Genomic DNA, 14,320 nt, shown 5'->3' with positions numbered 1-14,320 from the left:
CTCAGAGGTCCTGGAGACGTAAACAGCAGCCAGTGGTGAGTCAGACTAATAAAGGGAGTCTAGAATACACACATGAGATAAAAGGACCTCAAGCACAAGAAAAACACTTCATCAAAAGGCCCCAGAAATAAGAGAAGTGCCACTGACAAACCAATTTACTCGTATGACTGCCAAAAAAGTATTTACGTATACTGTACTTTCTCCTGACACATAACCTGCACAAAAAGACAGAGGAACTTACTCATCATTTATTGAATAAACATTCTGACAGAAGCACAGAGAAGATGCACAGAGTATAAACAGGCATCTGTCCACAGCATTTGTCAAAGATAACCAGAAACATGAGAGAAAACGTCATATTTGCAAGGGAGCTTTTAAAAGCACCTAATTTCCTGTCTTCTATTTGCTCATTTCCTCTCTAATCACAAAATGAGGACAATGGGTATTTTAGACAAATGGGGCACAGGGGCTCGCATCTCTTCCTTTGGCTTGCTCATCTGAACAGGCTTTCCTTCATTTGTCTCATTTAGGCAGATTCGAGACACGAGATAAACAAGCACGCTGGTTGTGGCAAGAACACGGTTGATACAATTCCACGTCGGCATCTCGGCCTTTGCTGTTTTTTAAAAAGCTCCCCGTGCGAACGCTTGGCATGGTCTCGGCACCAAATATAGCTCTGCTCCTCTCCGCGACACACCTGGGTGGTGAACACACCACCACACAACAGCATCACTCACTTGCTGTTTGACATGTGGATGTGAAACTCCAGAATTTCAGTGGTTATTTAACAGCACAGGAGCACTACTGTATATCCAACACAAATTCTAAACAACACGAGTTTGACTGCATTTTGCAGCATACTTCCTGCTAATTACAGCTGTGGATTGATGCTTGCAGGTTCATTTTTGAACACTTTGTGAGCCATAACACAACTTAATTTTGGCTGAAACTCTTAGAGCGATGCTGAATGGCGATTCTAAACTGGCTTTCAGATGTATCAATTTTAACAAGAACTCACTGTTTGGCAGCTTTGCATCAAGATGAAAATATTGGCAATTTCAAGAAAAAAAAAATCAAGAAGTTACAGATTCTAACGAATGGTTATGCATTTTACACCAAGGTCTTCAGGGCCAACCTATCACAAATAACACCGACTTCAATAACTTTGCTGTTGTCATTCTACAGAACCACTGCCTATTCATAAAGACAGGAATTTTTATTGAGTGGAATAATATGACAACACAATTCCCACCTATGAGTTACAGCTGCTATTATAAAGATTACGCATGACGCAATATCACAAATACACATGGATGTACCCCAAATCCCTTGTCATTACCAGAAAAACAGGTGAAAAAAGACAACACCCACCCTCATAGGACCACCAACCTAGCTAAAATGTTAAGCACATATAACACAATCAGAATTACTGTATTTTCTGGAGTATACTCTTATTTCACTTATTATCACCTTTTCCCTGGGGGGTGACTTGACAACAGACAAGAAGTCAGTGAAGCACATATGCACACCACAGCTGGTGCTGTCACTTAAATTCCAAAAATAAGCAAGATGGACAAATAAACATGCTGAACGCCATTTGATGCAGTCTGGACAAAATAAAATGTTAGATGACCAAGGATGGAGACCTGAACAGTGGATTTATGTAACAAGCTCTCAGATTGTTACATAAATGCACAAAAATCCAAAATTAAAGAGCTGATAATACAGAAAAAACAGGTGCAACTTATACTCTGGTGTGATTCATGTACAGTGTTGCAGCACTTTGAAAAGTTATTTTATTAGTTACTTTATACAGTTACTCCATTAACAGCTTTATGCAATTACTTTATTAGGAGCTGCCGACAACTTGCAACTAATAATAAGTAATGTAACTAATAAGGTAACTAGTAATCAGTGGTGGGCACAGTTAATCCGCTAACCATCAAAGCTAATGTTTTCATTATCGGATTAGCTTTTCAGATAATTCTGAAAAGCATCATCAGACCAATTATCTTCCGATGAATTTTGGTCCGATAATTTTTAGATCGCTAATATGTTTTTGCACATGAAGTGAATCAATTATTAACATCTAAAAACCATTGTTAAGTCTGATATCAAAGATTTCAGAGCTTACCTGTTAAAGGTTTTGTAGTCAAAAAACTGCTCTATTCTCTGTAAACAGAGGAGAGCTGGTTTCAGCAGAAACGGCTCTATCCTCTGCAGTCACAGAAGAACTAGTCACAAGATAATTCCTCTTGACACCATACCAACTCTCCAGCAATATCACCCAAGTCATCCAGAGGCAAACAGTTTTAACTTATGGTTAAAATTTAAGCAAAACTAATGTGGACATGTTATTTAAATTAAAAAATATCAGCTATATGTTTTAGCTTTAAAGTACTGCACTAATTTTGAAGGTTTTAGTGTGGACATGCTGTGTACAGGTGGTGCATTATGGGTAATCCCGGTACAGTCACGACAGGAGAAATGCATTTGAGACACTCTGATTAGGCTCCACATGGACAACAGCATTAAACTCTGTATATTGTGCCTAAAACTCTCATGAATATATTCTCTGGGTTTATAGACATTGTTACTTGTTATTGTGTTTGTTTTAAATGTCAGAAGAAGCTCAGGTTGCTTATCCAATATTTTCCTGTTTGCTCTATGGCCTCTACTGCCATCTACTGACCTATTGAGCTATCCCATAAATTATAATTCTTTGCGCGCCTGATAGTTGTTGCAGCCTCTTGCTGCAGCTAAAGAAAAAATATACATTTTGCTTGTATAATGTTCATTTACAACTTTCGTCATGGATTCTGTTGTTTAAACCAAAGAACTCTCTGGCGCTAAAAAAAACAAAACAAAACAAAAAAAAAACAAACAAAAAAAAATTGTACGCAAAGGATTATGGGTAAGGGTCTGAGCGTCTGGGCTCCAGTAGATGGCAGTGTTCCATGCATTTTGACCCCAGTTACATCAGATGGTTGTCAAATCACAACTTGACTTAGTTATGGCTTTAACAAATTGCTTTTTTTTTTTTACATATATTTAAAATGGCATATTTTACAAAAGCACATTTAAATACCAACACACACGTCAAGTCACATTAACGTGTTGGTTTTTACATAGAATGACTGAGTCAACCAATCAGTGTTAGTGGAGTCTCATTTTCCCATAATCCCTTTGGCATCTATCTGTGTGTGTTACAAACTTTAGAATTAGTGCATTATTTAAAATTAAAAGATATGTGTTATATTTTAACTTTGTACAAATGACAGAATTGACATTAATGGAGTTATTCTATCTGTATAATTTAATTTATAAACCAAGCCATAAGTCAGTACTGCTTTATTTTACAAGACCTCCGCCTCACGGCAACGCTGTTGCTAGAAGCTATGTAATAAACAAGAACTTCCAGCAGAGGGTAGGTCGCATAGAGACAGAAGTGCTGACTCATTGTTTGGGTCTGTGGTCACCTTTGATACTAATAGAAGCAATCATTGTGTTAAAACTCAAAATCAGCTTGTTAGTAGTTGCAAGTGTACCGGAGACAATAATGAAAGTTATCGGTTATCTGTAGCTTCCAATAAATTTTGGGGTGTTTTATCGGTTTTGCTTTATAAAAGAAAGTTTTCAGTTAGCTGATTATCTGTTATCAAAGCTAACTTTTTGGTTAGCTGTGCCCACCACTGCTAGTAATCTAATTTGCTTATGCTGCATTTACACATAGGCAAGACGCATTCCGAATGTCATATTTGCGTCATTGTTGGCACATTCCTGACATTTTTAACGTGACTTAACGCATCTGAATAGGTTTCTTAATAGTGCGTGTTGGTGCGTGGTATTTGTGATTTTCGTGGAGCATGTTTTTGGCTGTCAAAAAATCTTCCACGAATGTCATGCACCACCCTCATTTCACCTCACGCCATGGAGGTCGCAACTGAGCGTGTTGATCCGTCTTGATTACTGGTGATCGTTAATAGAGCGTGACAGCGTTCTTCTCTGACGTGCGCACAATTAAACCCTGCTGCACCGCATTGCTGCAGTATGCTGAAGAAGGACAGTGATGCCAGGTCGGCTAAAAGTTTCATTCCAATGCTCATCACTGCGCTCCTGCAGGTGTTCCACCTGCTGCATGTGCCTGATGTTTGGGAAAACGCGCGAGACGAGAGCTGCGTGGAGCCACACATCTGGCTCTCTCCGTCTCCTCCTCTCTGCGCCACTCCATGGCACAGGGCTCAACTAAGCATGCAGTCACAAAGTTCTTCTGCTGTGGATTTTGAGGAGCAAACTGGAGCGACCTGAATAATTCAGCAGCTGATGGATAAATATGGGTGTGTGTGGAGACAATTTGCCTCATTCACAACGTGACAGAACATAACGATGTGCTGTTGCATGGAATAGCATGGAACATTATTCTTGACTGTGCGTAATGGTTCCTGATAATTCGTCAGCAACACGTGTCATTAATCGGGACATGTGGTAACAGGTTGCAGCAGTTCTTGAGGACACCTGATGCCTCTGCCTCAAATCATCACATTCAAGATCAGTGGCCAAGAATGTATACTTTGTGGCATTCGTGAGTTGTCGTCGTTATGTGTAAACGCAGCATTATGCTCAAGGGTGAGCAATCAACAAAGTAACTAACAGTTAATTTTCTGAGGACTCAATCATAAAAACAACAAAGTTAGATGAATAGTTACTTTATTAGTCATATTCAGCAGCTGCCAACAAGTTGTCCACAGCTGCTAATGAAGTAACTAAAATGTAACTGTATAAAATAACTTTTCAGTTACATTGGCAACACTGTTTGTATATGGGGTTTTCCTCTTACAGAGTAATTTTTAAACAGGTGCGACTTATACTCCGATGCGACTTATTCTCTGAAAAATACGGTAATTTAAATGCAGCCTCTGGGTTCTGAGGCAAACCCTCAGTTTTCTGTTCCTTTTTTGCACGACATAATGAAAGATCAAGCTTCAAGATATGCACTGAACTAGTTTGAGACTGGCATATTGCTGTGTGAGTCACTGCGCCTTATGAAGACTAAAGGCTTCACAAACACAGAAAAACTAAACTTTTCAGAGTTCCACCAGAGATGCAGAACACAAAGATGACCTATTTTAAAGCAGTAGAGAGAGAGAGAGAGAGAGAGAGAGAGAGAGAGAGAGAGAGAGAGAGAGAGAGAGAGAGAGAGAGAGAGAGAGAGAGAGAGCAAACTCAATTTCTGTGTTCCTTGAAACCAATGATAGAGAAGCAGAATGCAAAACCTCTGGTATCTGCTCAATTCGTGAGTGATCCAGAAGGCAGAAAAGCACAACGTTTTGAGAATTAAAGTGACCCTTAGTTCAGCACTAAGGAGTGACACAAAAACACAAAGAAAATGGAAGAAGTGGATTCTGGTGGTAAGCTTGCTGAGCTTTATGGTATGTATGTCTGTGGTGGATTCCACAAAAGGGTGCGCATGTGCATTTTCTGTCTGCTGTGCATGCACTTTCCTCAGGCTCACTGCAGATACAAAGTTCCCAAAAAATACAAATGCTGAGTTCAGATTTTCTTTAAGCAGTGCAAGATAACAACATAAACCAAACAAGCCAGAAACCACAGTCAAAACACACTAATGGACGGCACAGGAGTGGAAATGTGCGTGCAAGTTCAAGGGACCTGAGGTGCAAAATACCATGGCTGACACAAAACTTGAACTGACTTGATAGTGGTAGCAGTATGAGTTTATGTTCGAACACGCATCCTCGCCATCACTGTGGTTTTGGAAGAGCAGAAGAAATTAAGTAAGACAACAACTGACAATTATTTTTGATAACATACAAATATAATGATAACCAGTGGCCAAAGACAGCAACTGGCTGTTTTTGGTACTAGGTCTTGACTCAGAGATGTGGCGCAGAGGAGGAAAAGGAGAAGGATAACAAATGGGACAACAAACAACATCGGAACATGGAACTGGGATGACATGACTTGTCAATTTAAAGTAGACCTGCACTGAAATAAATACAGTCACATCTTTGGACCAAAAAATTACTTACATTTACACATAAGATCCTTCTGAATGTAGTAAAGTAAATCTGCAAGTCCAGATCTGTCATTCAACGGAGAAATCTTTGTTTAAAAATGACAAATTTACAGCTAAAATTTGTCCTTCCGCAAAACTGTCAGCACATCCGGGACGTTGCCGAGACGCAAGAGAGAAGACCCTATCCCAGCATGCATTACGCGCGCCAACTGTAATTTGCGGATTTACGTCCTTTGCATCTCTTACAAAAGCACCTTTTTATTGTCTTATACGGAAGGATAGACTTTTTTTTTAAACTTCATATTGTCTTGCAGTACGTTTGGTGAGTATACGAGGGCTGTCCATAAAGTATAGGTCCTTTTATTTTTTTCAAAAACTATATGGATTTCATTCATATGTTTTTACGTCAGACATGCTTGAACCCTCGTGCGCATGCGTGAGTTTTTCCATGCCTGTCGGTGACGTCATTCGCCTGTGAGCACTCCTTGTGGGAGGAGTCGTCCAGCCCCTCGTCGGAATTCCTTTGTCTGAGAAGTTGCTGAGAGACTGGCGCTTTGTTTGATCAAAATTTTTTCTAAACCTGTGAGACACATCGAAGTGGACACGGTTCGAAAAATTAAGCTGGTTTTCGGTGAAATTTTAACTGCTGATGAGAGATTTTGAGGTGATACTGTCGCTTTAAGGACTTCCCACGGAGCGAGACATCGTGCAGCGGTCCCAGGCGCCGTCGACAGCCTGTTTCAAGCTGAAAACCTCCACATTTCAGGCTCTATTGATCCAGGATGTCGTGAGAGAACAGAGAAGTTTCAGAAGAAGTCAGTTTCAGCATTTTATCCGGATATTCCACTGTTAAAGGAGATTTTTTTAATGAAAGACGTGCGGACGTGTCCGCGCGTCGGGACGCAGCCGGCGCAGTGCGGCGGCACAGGAAAAACACCTCCGTGTTGATAACCATTTGTAAAATCCAGGCGGCTTTTAATGGCTTTCAGTGGAGTGAGTATATGAGAAATTGTTTAACAGCTGGACATGTTCCAACTTGTCCTTAAGGCTTCCAACGGAGGTGTTTTTCCTGTGGCGGAGCGTCGCAGTATCACCTCAAAATCTCTCATCAGCTGTTAAAATTTTCACCGAAAACCAGGTTAATTTTTCTAACCGTGTCCACTTCGATGTGTCTCACAGGTTTAGAAAAAATTTTGATCAAACAAAGCGCCAGTCTCTCAGCAACTTCTCAGACAAAGGAATTCCGACGAGGGGCTGTACGACTCCTCCCACAAGGAGTGCTCACAGGCGAATGACGTCACCGACAGGCGTGGAAAAACTCACGCATGCGCACGAGGGTTCAAGCATGTCTGACGTAAAAACATATGAATGAAATCCATATAGTTTTTGAAAAAAATAAAAAGGACCTATACTTTATGGACAGCCCTCGTACATTTCTTTTATTTTTGCTTGAAAATAATTTTTGGGGACTTTTTCATACGCCCATTTGATAGAGTGGTGTCACATTGAAAATCTACTGTCTGTAGCCTCCGGTGTTACCGTCGCGGGGTACGGATGCGGGACCTGCAAAGAATCCAAGTCATTAAAAATATACAAACCTCTCTCAGTGGCCACGGAGCTCTGCGGCTCTGATTACCGAGACCATGCGGCGCTGCGGATTTTTCTGCAAGAAGTCTGTCCTTGCGGGCAGCCGGAGCGCTCTGCATCAAAACAGTGAGCGTAGTCTCTGGACTTGTTGCCAAGTTGGCCGCACCTCCATTCAGTAGACAGGGAGGTGGTGCCGGAGTTGCCGGCAGCTCTGTGAGTGTGAGTGGCCCGCTGCGTCGTTTTCCGAGCCCGCAGACTCAGTAAGCGCATCGGAGGCAGTGAGAGCAAGGCATCGGTGAAGAACGTCGCCCACTGTCGATGTCGCCGCTGATCTGAGCATGCAGAGCTGTATATCGCATTCATTGCAGCTTACTTTTAGATGTTGAAACCAGGACGTGTATAACAGTAGCATTACTAACAGATAAAATCAATTTCAATGCGGGATTGGACTGAAGGCGCTAGCACTCCATCTTCTCCCTCACATCATGGCAATGTCCCGGATGTACAAACAGTTTTCGCGGTGGGCCAAATTTTAGCTGCAAATTTGTCATTTTTAAGATTTCTCCTCTGAATTACAAATCTGGACTTGCAGATTTACTTTACCGCATTCACAAGGGTCTTATGAATACATATCAGCTATTTCTTTCTGAGATCTGACCACATTTATTTCAATGCAGGTCTACTTTAACAATGAATATGAATATTACCGTTACTTTTGGAATAATACAGTCTTCCGTTAATCAACATTTGGGTTAAAATGGGTCTGGTTTCTTACCTCATGGAAGAATGGCCAGCAAACAAAGCCACAAAGTATTTCTTCACCGTCTGCTGCCTTCATAAAAAATTCTTGTGATGAGTGTAGTATGACTGACTAATAAATCCCTCACTGCCTATATGGGGAGGTGAGGTGAAGTCATTATCACAAGAATTTGTCAGTATTTTGCCAAATCTGAACACACCATATGGATTGTGTGCATCCATGCCTTTTATGTTCTGTAAAATGAGCCACAGAAATTACCTCAGGTTCTATTAATCTTGTGTCACCACTAGCATCTGTGGAAAAGGAGTTTTCTGCCATTTATCTCAAGCATGGAGGAATGTAAAAATGCATTTGTAAAACACATTGTGCATCTTTAAAAACCTTATTTTCGCACACATTACTGGCATTGCAAAGTCCACGGCTTGACAACCAAAGCCAGTGGAATGGGAAACATTTGTTTGTTCCTGTATGAGAGATGTTCAGACCACATGCTCTGCACAAGAAGCATGCACAAGTCAGATGTGGCACAATCAAACAGAAAAGCTCTGAAACACGACCTAAGAAGAACCTACATCATGGACTGCATTTGGACAACATCATGGCTAGGTGCTGTACCAGAAACCATCTGCAGAGTCCTGTGGTGAGGGGGCCTGATACTTACAAAATATCTTTTTGTACAAGGATCTCAAGCACCTCTCACATGCATAGCTGACTATCAGGAATTGGAGTCTCACCTGCCAGGCAATCAGGTCTTTCAATTTCTCTATTTTCTCAAGGTCCTCTGGGTGCTCCTGCATGTACTTGTCATTGAAGAAGGCCTGGGGGAGAAGGAATGGGATAACAGATTAAGGACTGTATGTGTGTCAAGATATCTTCCTTATCTTGGATGGATTGGCGCGTGCATCGGCCCGCAGCCGGCGCAGCGCGCCTGCCACAGGAAAAACACCTCCGTTGGAAGCCTTAAGGACAAGTTGGAACATGCCCTGCTGTTAAACAATTTCTCAGATACTCACTCAACTGAAAGCCACCAAAAGCCGCCTGGATTTTACAAATGGTTATCAACATGGAGGTGTTTTTCCTGCGAGGCGACGCGCTAATCCATCCGCACGTCCTTCATTAAAAAAAATCTCCTTTAACAGTGGAATGTCCGGATAAACTGCTGATTCCGACCTCTTCTGAAAGTTCTCTGTTCTCTCACGACGTCCTGGGTCAACAGAGGCTTAAATTTGGAGGTTTTCAGCTTGAAACAGGATGACGACGTCGTCTCGGAGCGCTGCGCGACGTCCCGCTCCGTGGGAAGTCCTTACAGCGATAGAAACAATCCAAAATCTCTCATCAGCCGTTAAAATTTTCACAGAAAACCAGCTTAATTTGTCGAATTGTGTCCACTCGGATATGCCTCACAGTTTTGGAAAAATTTTTGATAAAGCACAGCGCCAGTCTCTCAGCAACTTCTCAGACAAAGGAATTCCAACGAGGGGGCTGGACCACTCCTCCCACAAGGCGTGCTCACAGGTGAATGACGTCACAGACAGGCGTGGAAAAACTCACGCATGTGCATGAAGGTTCAAGCTTGGCTGACGTAAAAACATATGAATCAAATCCATATAGTTTTTAAAAAAAAATAAAACGGTCGGTTTCTTTTCTAATAGACCTCAAATATATATATATATATATATACTACTATATTTTGTGGAATATAAGTCACTTTTTAAAAGTCGTTTGGGAAGTGCAACTTATATACCAAAAAAAAAAGCATTTGTTAATTATTAAAAGTAATAGTAATAATAATACTAACTATTTGGTAAACATGTAAACTGGCTGTTTTCCATGATTTGTAAAACCTTATCACATTACTGTATCTCACAATTATAACACTAAAAAGTTTACAGTAATGATAGTAGAATTATGATGTAACTGAGAATAAAATCTGATTACAGCTCAAACTCAAGCTTACTTAAAAATAGTACAATTTGTTTTCACTATATCAATGAAAATGAACAAAATGAGAACCCTCATCTCTGCAGTCACGCAAAATGCTTTGGTTGCAGGCATTCATAATGATAAAGCTAGTAACAAAAAATATGGGTTTTCACACACTTTGGCATATACATGTAACTTTGATTTGTTTCAGACAGAATAAATCCAGAACTTTATCCATATTGACTTCACCTTCTCATAGTTGGTAAAACCTCCCATGACAGCCGGGTCCACAATCCCATTGAGGAGCATGGAGAGTGGATTGATGGAAAGGTTGGGATCATTGAGATGCATCTGTACGATACTGCTGATCTTTTCATTGGTGAGCTGCATCGTTTCCATAGCATTCTCCAGCGGACTGATCTCCTCCTATATGGCAGAATAAGTGAAGGTGTGCGTCATTGTGTATTCTCAGCACTTATTCACCTGGATCAGTACACTCACGTACCATCAAGCTGCAAAGCAGCAATCAAGCTGAATCCTTCTGCATGCAAAAACAAGGGAAAGCTTTTTTGCAAACATTCTCAAGAATCCTTAATTATGCACGAATCATGCAGAAGAGAACAGTAATGCATCATTTTTGATTATGTGTGAAAATAAACGAGTAACTGCCAAATAGAAGTTGATAATATAAGGAAATGTGCAACTTCCAAGTCAACAAAATATGATTAACTCTGAGAAAAGATGAATACAATATACTAACTTCACTATCTGTGGAAAAAGCTAACTTCTCACCCTGTTAAAAACTACAAGAAACATCAGTGGATTATTGAGCAAATTCCACAGTTAGACCATGGACCAAAATAAATGTGTCAAATATAAATCTAGCCCTGTGAATCTCGGTCCTGAAGCTTCAAAAAGAGAGACGAGCCCGTAGGGCCTGGTCTCTCAGTAACTGAATTTCACTTACAGATTTGCGAAAACGATTATGTCACCAAAAACAATTGAGGAATGACAGATTTTCCATTGAGTGATTGAATGCCCGTGCTGGGTTTTGTCTGCTATTCTAGTGAGGCTCTTGCGTAAGTTGTAATTCCAATAGTCATGGCGAAGGAGTCCCACTACGTCCCACTATATTGGTATTTTGTTGTTATTTTTAAAATCCAATACTGCCATAACATCTTTTACAAAATTAATGAAGCTTGCCATTCTTACTTCGTCCACACATACTCTGCTATGTATTTTAGAATGCCATGTGATGCTTCTGTACATCATGTGACCTGTTATAGCAGAAAATGTTTTTCAAATAAGGCCATTGCACATTACCTGAAAACCACCTCATGTGAGTGTAAAAACATTTCTGCAATATTTCAGAGTTTGGTTTCCCCCCAAAATTGGTGTAATTAAGCGTGCTTTCAATTCCATACTTCAATTTAAACAATTTGGAGGATAATGAAAACCAGCCTATTGAGTCTGTCCCACTGGTAATTGGAAAAGAAGCGGGGTTCACCCTGGACAGGATGCCAGTCTATCACAGACATGCTACAACATAGATAAATTTATTATTATTATTATTATTATTGTAAGAGCCTGACTGATATATTTATAGGTTAATAATATTGGCCGAGATGACCCTTTCACCAACATATCAGTATCAGTGTTTTTTTTGTCCACATAAAAACTTTTAATTTGCTGAATTAACAATGCAACAATTAACAATATACATTGGCTGTTGGATTAGTGTCATTACATAGTTTGTAGAGCAGACAGCATTCCGACTGCATTGTTTACAACACTGTCAAGCATAGCTGGAATAGCCCTTCACCCCTTGGTCATATTAGCTGCCAGAGACAGAGGCAAAGCGATCAGTCATTTTCAATCAAAGTAGACGTTTTACAGTGACAAGAGACAATTTGTCACTCTGCCACCAACTAGGTGGGGCCAAAACAGACGACAATTCTATTTTATGTAAATGCTAAATGATCCGATTTCCAATCCAAATGAAAGCAGCATGACAACAGGGCAAATAATAATTGCTATTATTACCATAATTTTACTTTATAATTGTTGGGAAGGTGTCGTAGCACGGACCCACAACAGGGGGCGCAAAGGAACGGACAATGAATAAGCCAATAAGTAACAATTTAATGTTGTGACAACACACAACTAAACACACAAGATATGAATAGTCAATTAACACCAGGTGATGTGTGGGCAGGCTCGAAGATAGAAGACCCCCGACGAGAGATGAGCCGCATCCCACACGGCTTCCACCACCAACGGCCTGAAGAACACCGGAGCCGCCAAGTCCCGAGTCCCCAGGTGGCCTCTGTCTTCGGCTGTTGACCCTGGTACTGCTGGCAGAAAACAAAGACAGGATGGATGAGTGTGAATTCGCACACTCAGTAATCCACAGTCTACACTCAATTAGGAGGGAAAACCTCCACCTCCAATACAATTTCACCTGTGCAGCTCCTGTTAGTCTCTTCCCTGGATGGAGTGAGAGGCGAAGACCGTCGCGCTCCCACTATCCGCCAATCCAGCTTCAGACTGAGTCCACAGGAAAACGGCTGCACACAGAACAATGTTTAGATACAACAAAATCACAGCAGAGAAGGTTACCTCTTCGGTAGTAGATTTCTCGGCGGGGAGGTGGAGTTGCAGTCCGGCTTATGTAGTGGTGAAAATGAGTGACAGCTGGTGTGATGAGTGACAGCTGTCACTTCTTCTGGGTCTGGCGCCCTCTCGTGCTTGGAGCCCACACTCCAAGCAGGGCGCCCTCTGGTGGTGGTGGGCCAGCAGTACCTCCTCTTCAGCGGCCCACATAACAGGACCCCCCCCTCAACGGGCGCCTCCTGGCGCCCGACCAGGCTTGTCCGGGTGTCTCTTGTAAAAATCGGCCAGGAGGGCCGGGTCCAGGATGAAGCTCCTCTTCACCCAGGAGCGTTCTTCAGGTCCATACCCCTCCCAGTCCACCAGATATTGGAACCTCCGACCCTTACGACGGACGTCCAGGAGCCTGCGGACTGTCCAAGCAGGCTCCCCGTCAATGAGCCGGGCAGGAGGCGGCGTAGGTCCAGGAGCACAGAGGGGCGAGGTGTGGTGTGGCTTGAGGCGGGACACATGGAACACAGGGTGGATCCTCAGTGAAGCTGGGAGTTGGAGCTTCACTGCGGCCGGGTTGATGATCTTGAGGATTTTGAAGGGTCCTATAAATCTGTCCTTCAACTTCGGGGAGTTCACACAGAGAAGGATGTCCTTTGTCGAAAGCCACACCTCCTGCCCGGGTTGGTATGTGGGGGCCGGGGAACGTCGGCGGTCCGCATGGGTCTTGGCCCTCGTCCGGGCCTTTAACAGGGCAAAGCGGGCGGTCCGCCACACCCGGCGGCACCTCCTGAGGTGGGCCTGGACCGAGGGCACACCGACCTCTCCCTCCACCAGCGGGAACAATGGGGGCTGGTACCCCAAACATGCCTCAAAAGGGGAGAGGCCGGTAGCAGACGAGACTTGGCTGTTATGGGCATACTCGATCCAGGCCAGATGGTGACTCCAGGCCGCCGGGTGCGCGGAGGTGACGCAGCGAAGGGCATGCTCCAACTCCTGGTTAGCCCGCTCTGCCTGGCCGTTTGCCTGGGGGTGGTACCCGGACGAGAGACTCACGGTGGCCCCCAGCTCCTTACAGAAACTCCTCCAAACCTGCGAAGAGAACTGGGGACCACGATCTGATACGATGTCCGATGGTATCCCATGCAGCCGCATGACGTGGTGGACCAGGAGGTCTGCCGTCTCCTGGGCCGTCGGGAGCTTCGGGAGGGCCACGAAGTGGGCCGCCTTGGAGAACCGGTCCACTATCGTGAGAATGATGGTGTTACCCTGGGACGGCGGGAGGCCCGTGATGAAGTCCAGGCCGATGTGAGACCAGGGGCGGTGAGGCACCGGCAGGGGTTGGAGGAGTCCCGAGGTCTTTTGATGGTCTGCCTTGCCCCTGGCGCAGATGGTACAGGCCTGGACGTAGTCCC

At 42.9% G+C, this 14,320-nt stretch overlaps 1 protein-coding gene across 1 annotated transcript in view; it reads right to left on the bottom strand.

Annotated features, from left to right (window-relative positions):
* dock1 (dedicator of cytokinesis 1) overlaps positions 1–14,320 on the bottom strand; it is an 815,700-nt gene that overhangs the window by 52,208 nt on the left and 749,172 nt on the right. The window contains 2 exon segments of the mRNA XM_034193753.1: positions 9,116–9,199; positions 10,554–10,730. Of these exon segments, the coding sequence (XP_034049644.1) occupies positions 9,116–9,199; positions 10,554–10,730 (261 nt within the window).

Source organism: Thalassophryne amazonica, chromosome 18 (assembly GCF_902500255.1).
Source record: "Thalassophryne amazonica chromosome 18, fThaAma1.1, whole genome shotgun sequence".
Classification (NCBI taxonomy): domain Eukaryota; kingdom Metazoa; phylum Chordata; class Actinopteri; order Batrachoidiformes; family Batrachoididae; genus Thalassophryne; species Thalassophryne amazonica.
Note: the sequence above shows the minus strand (reverse complement) of the source record. Positions and strands in the feature narration are given on the sequence as shown.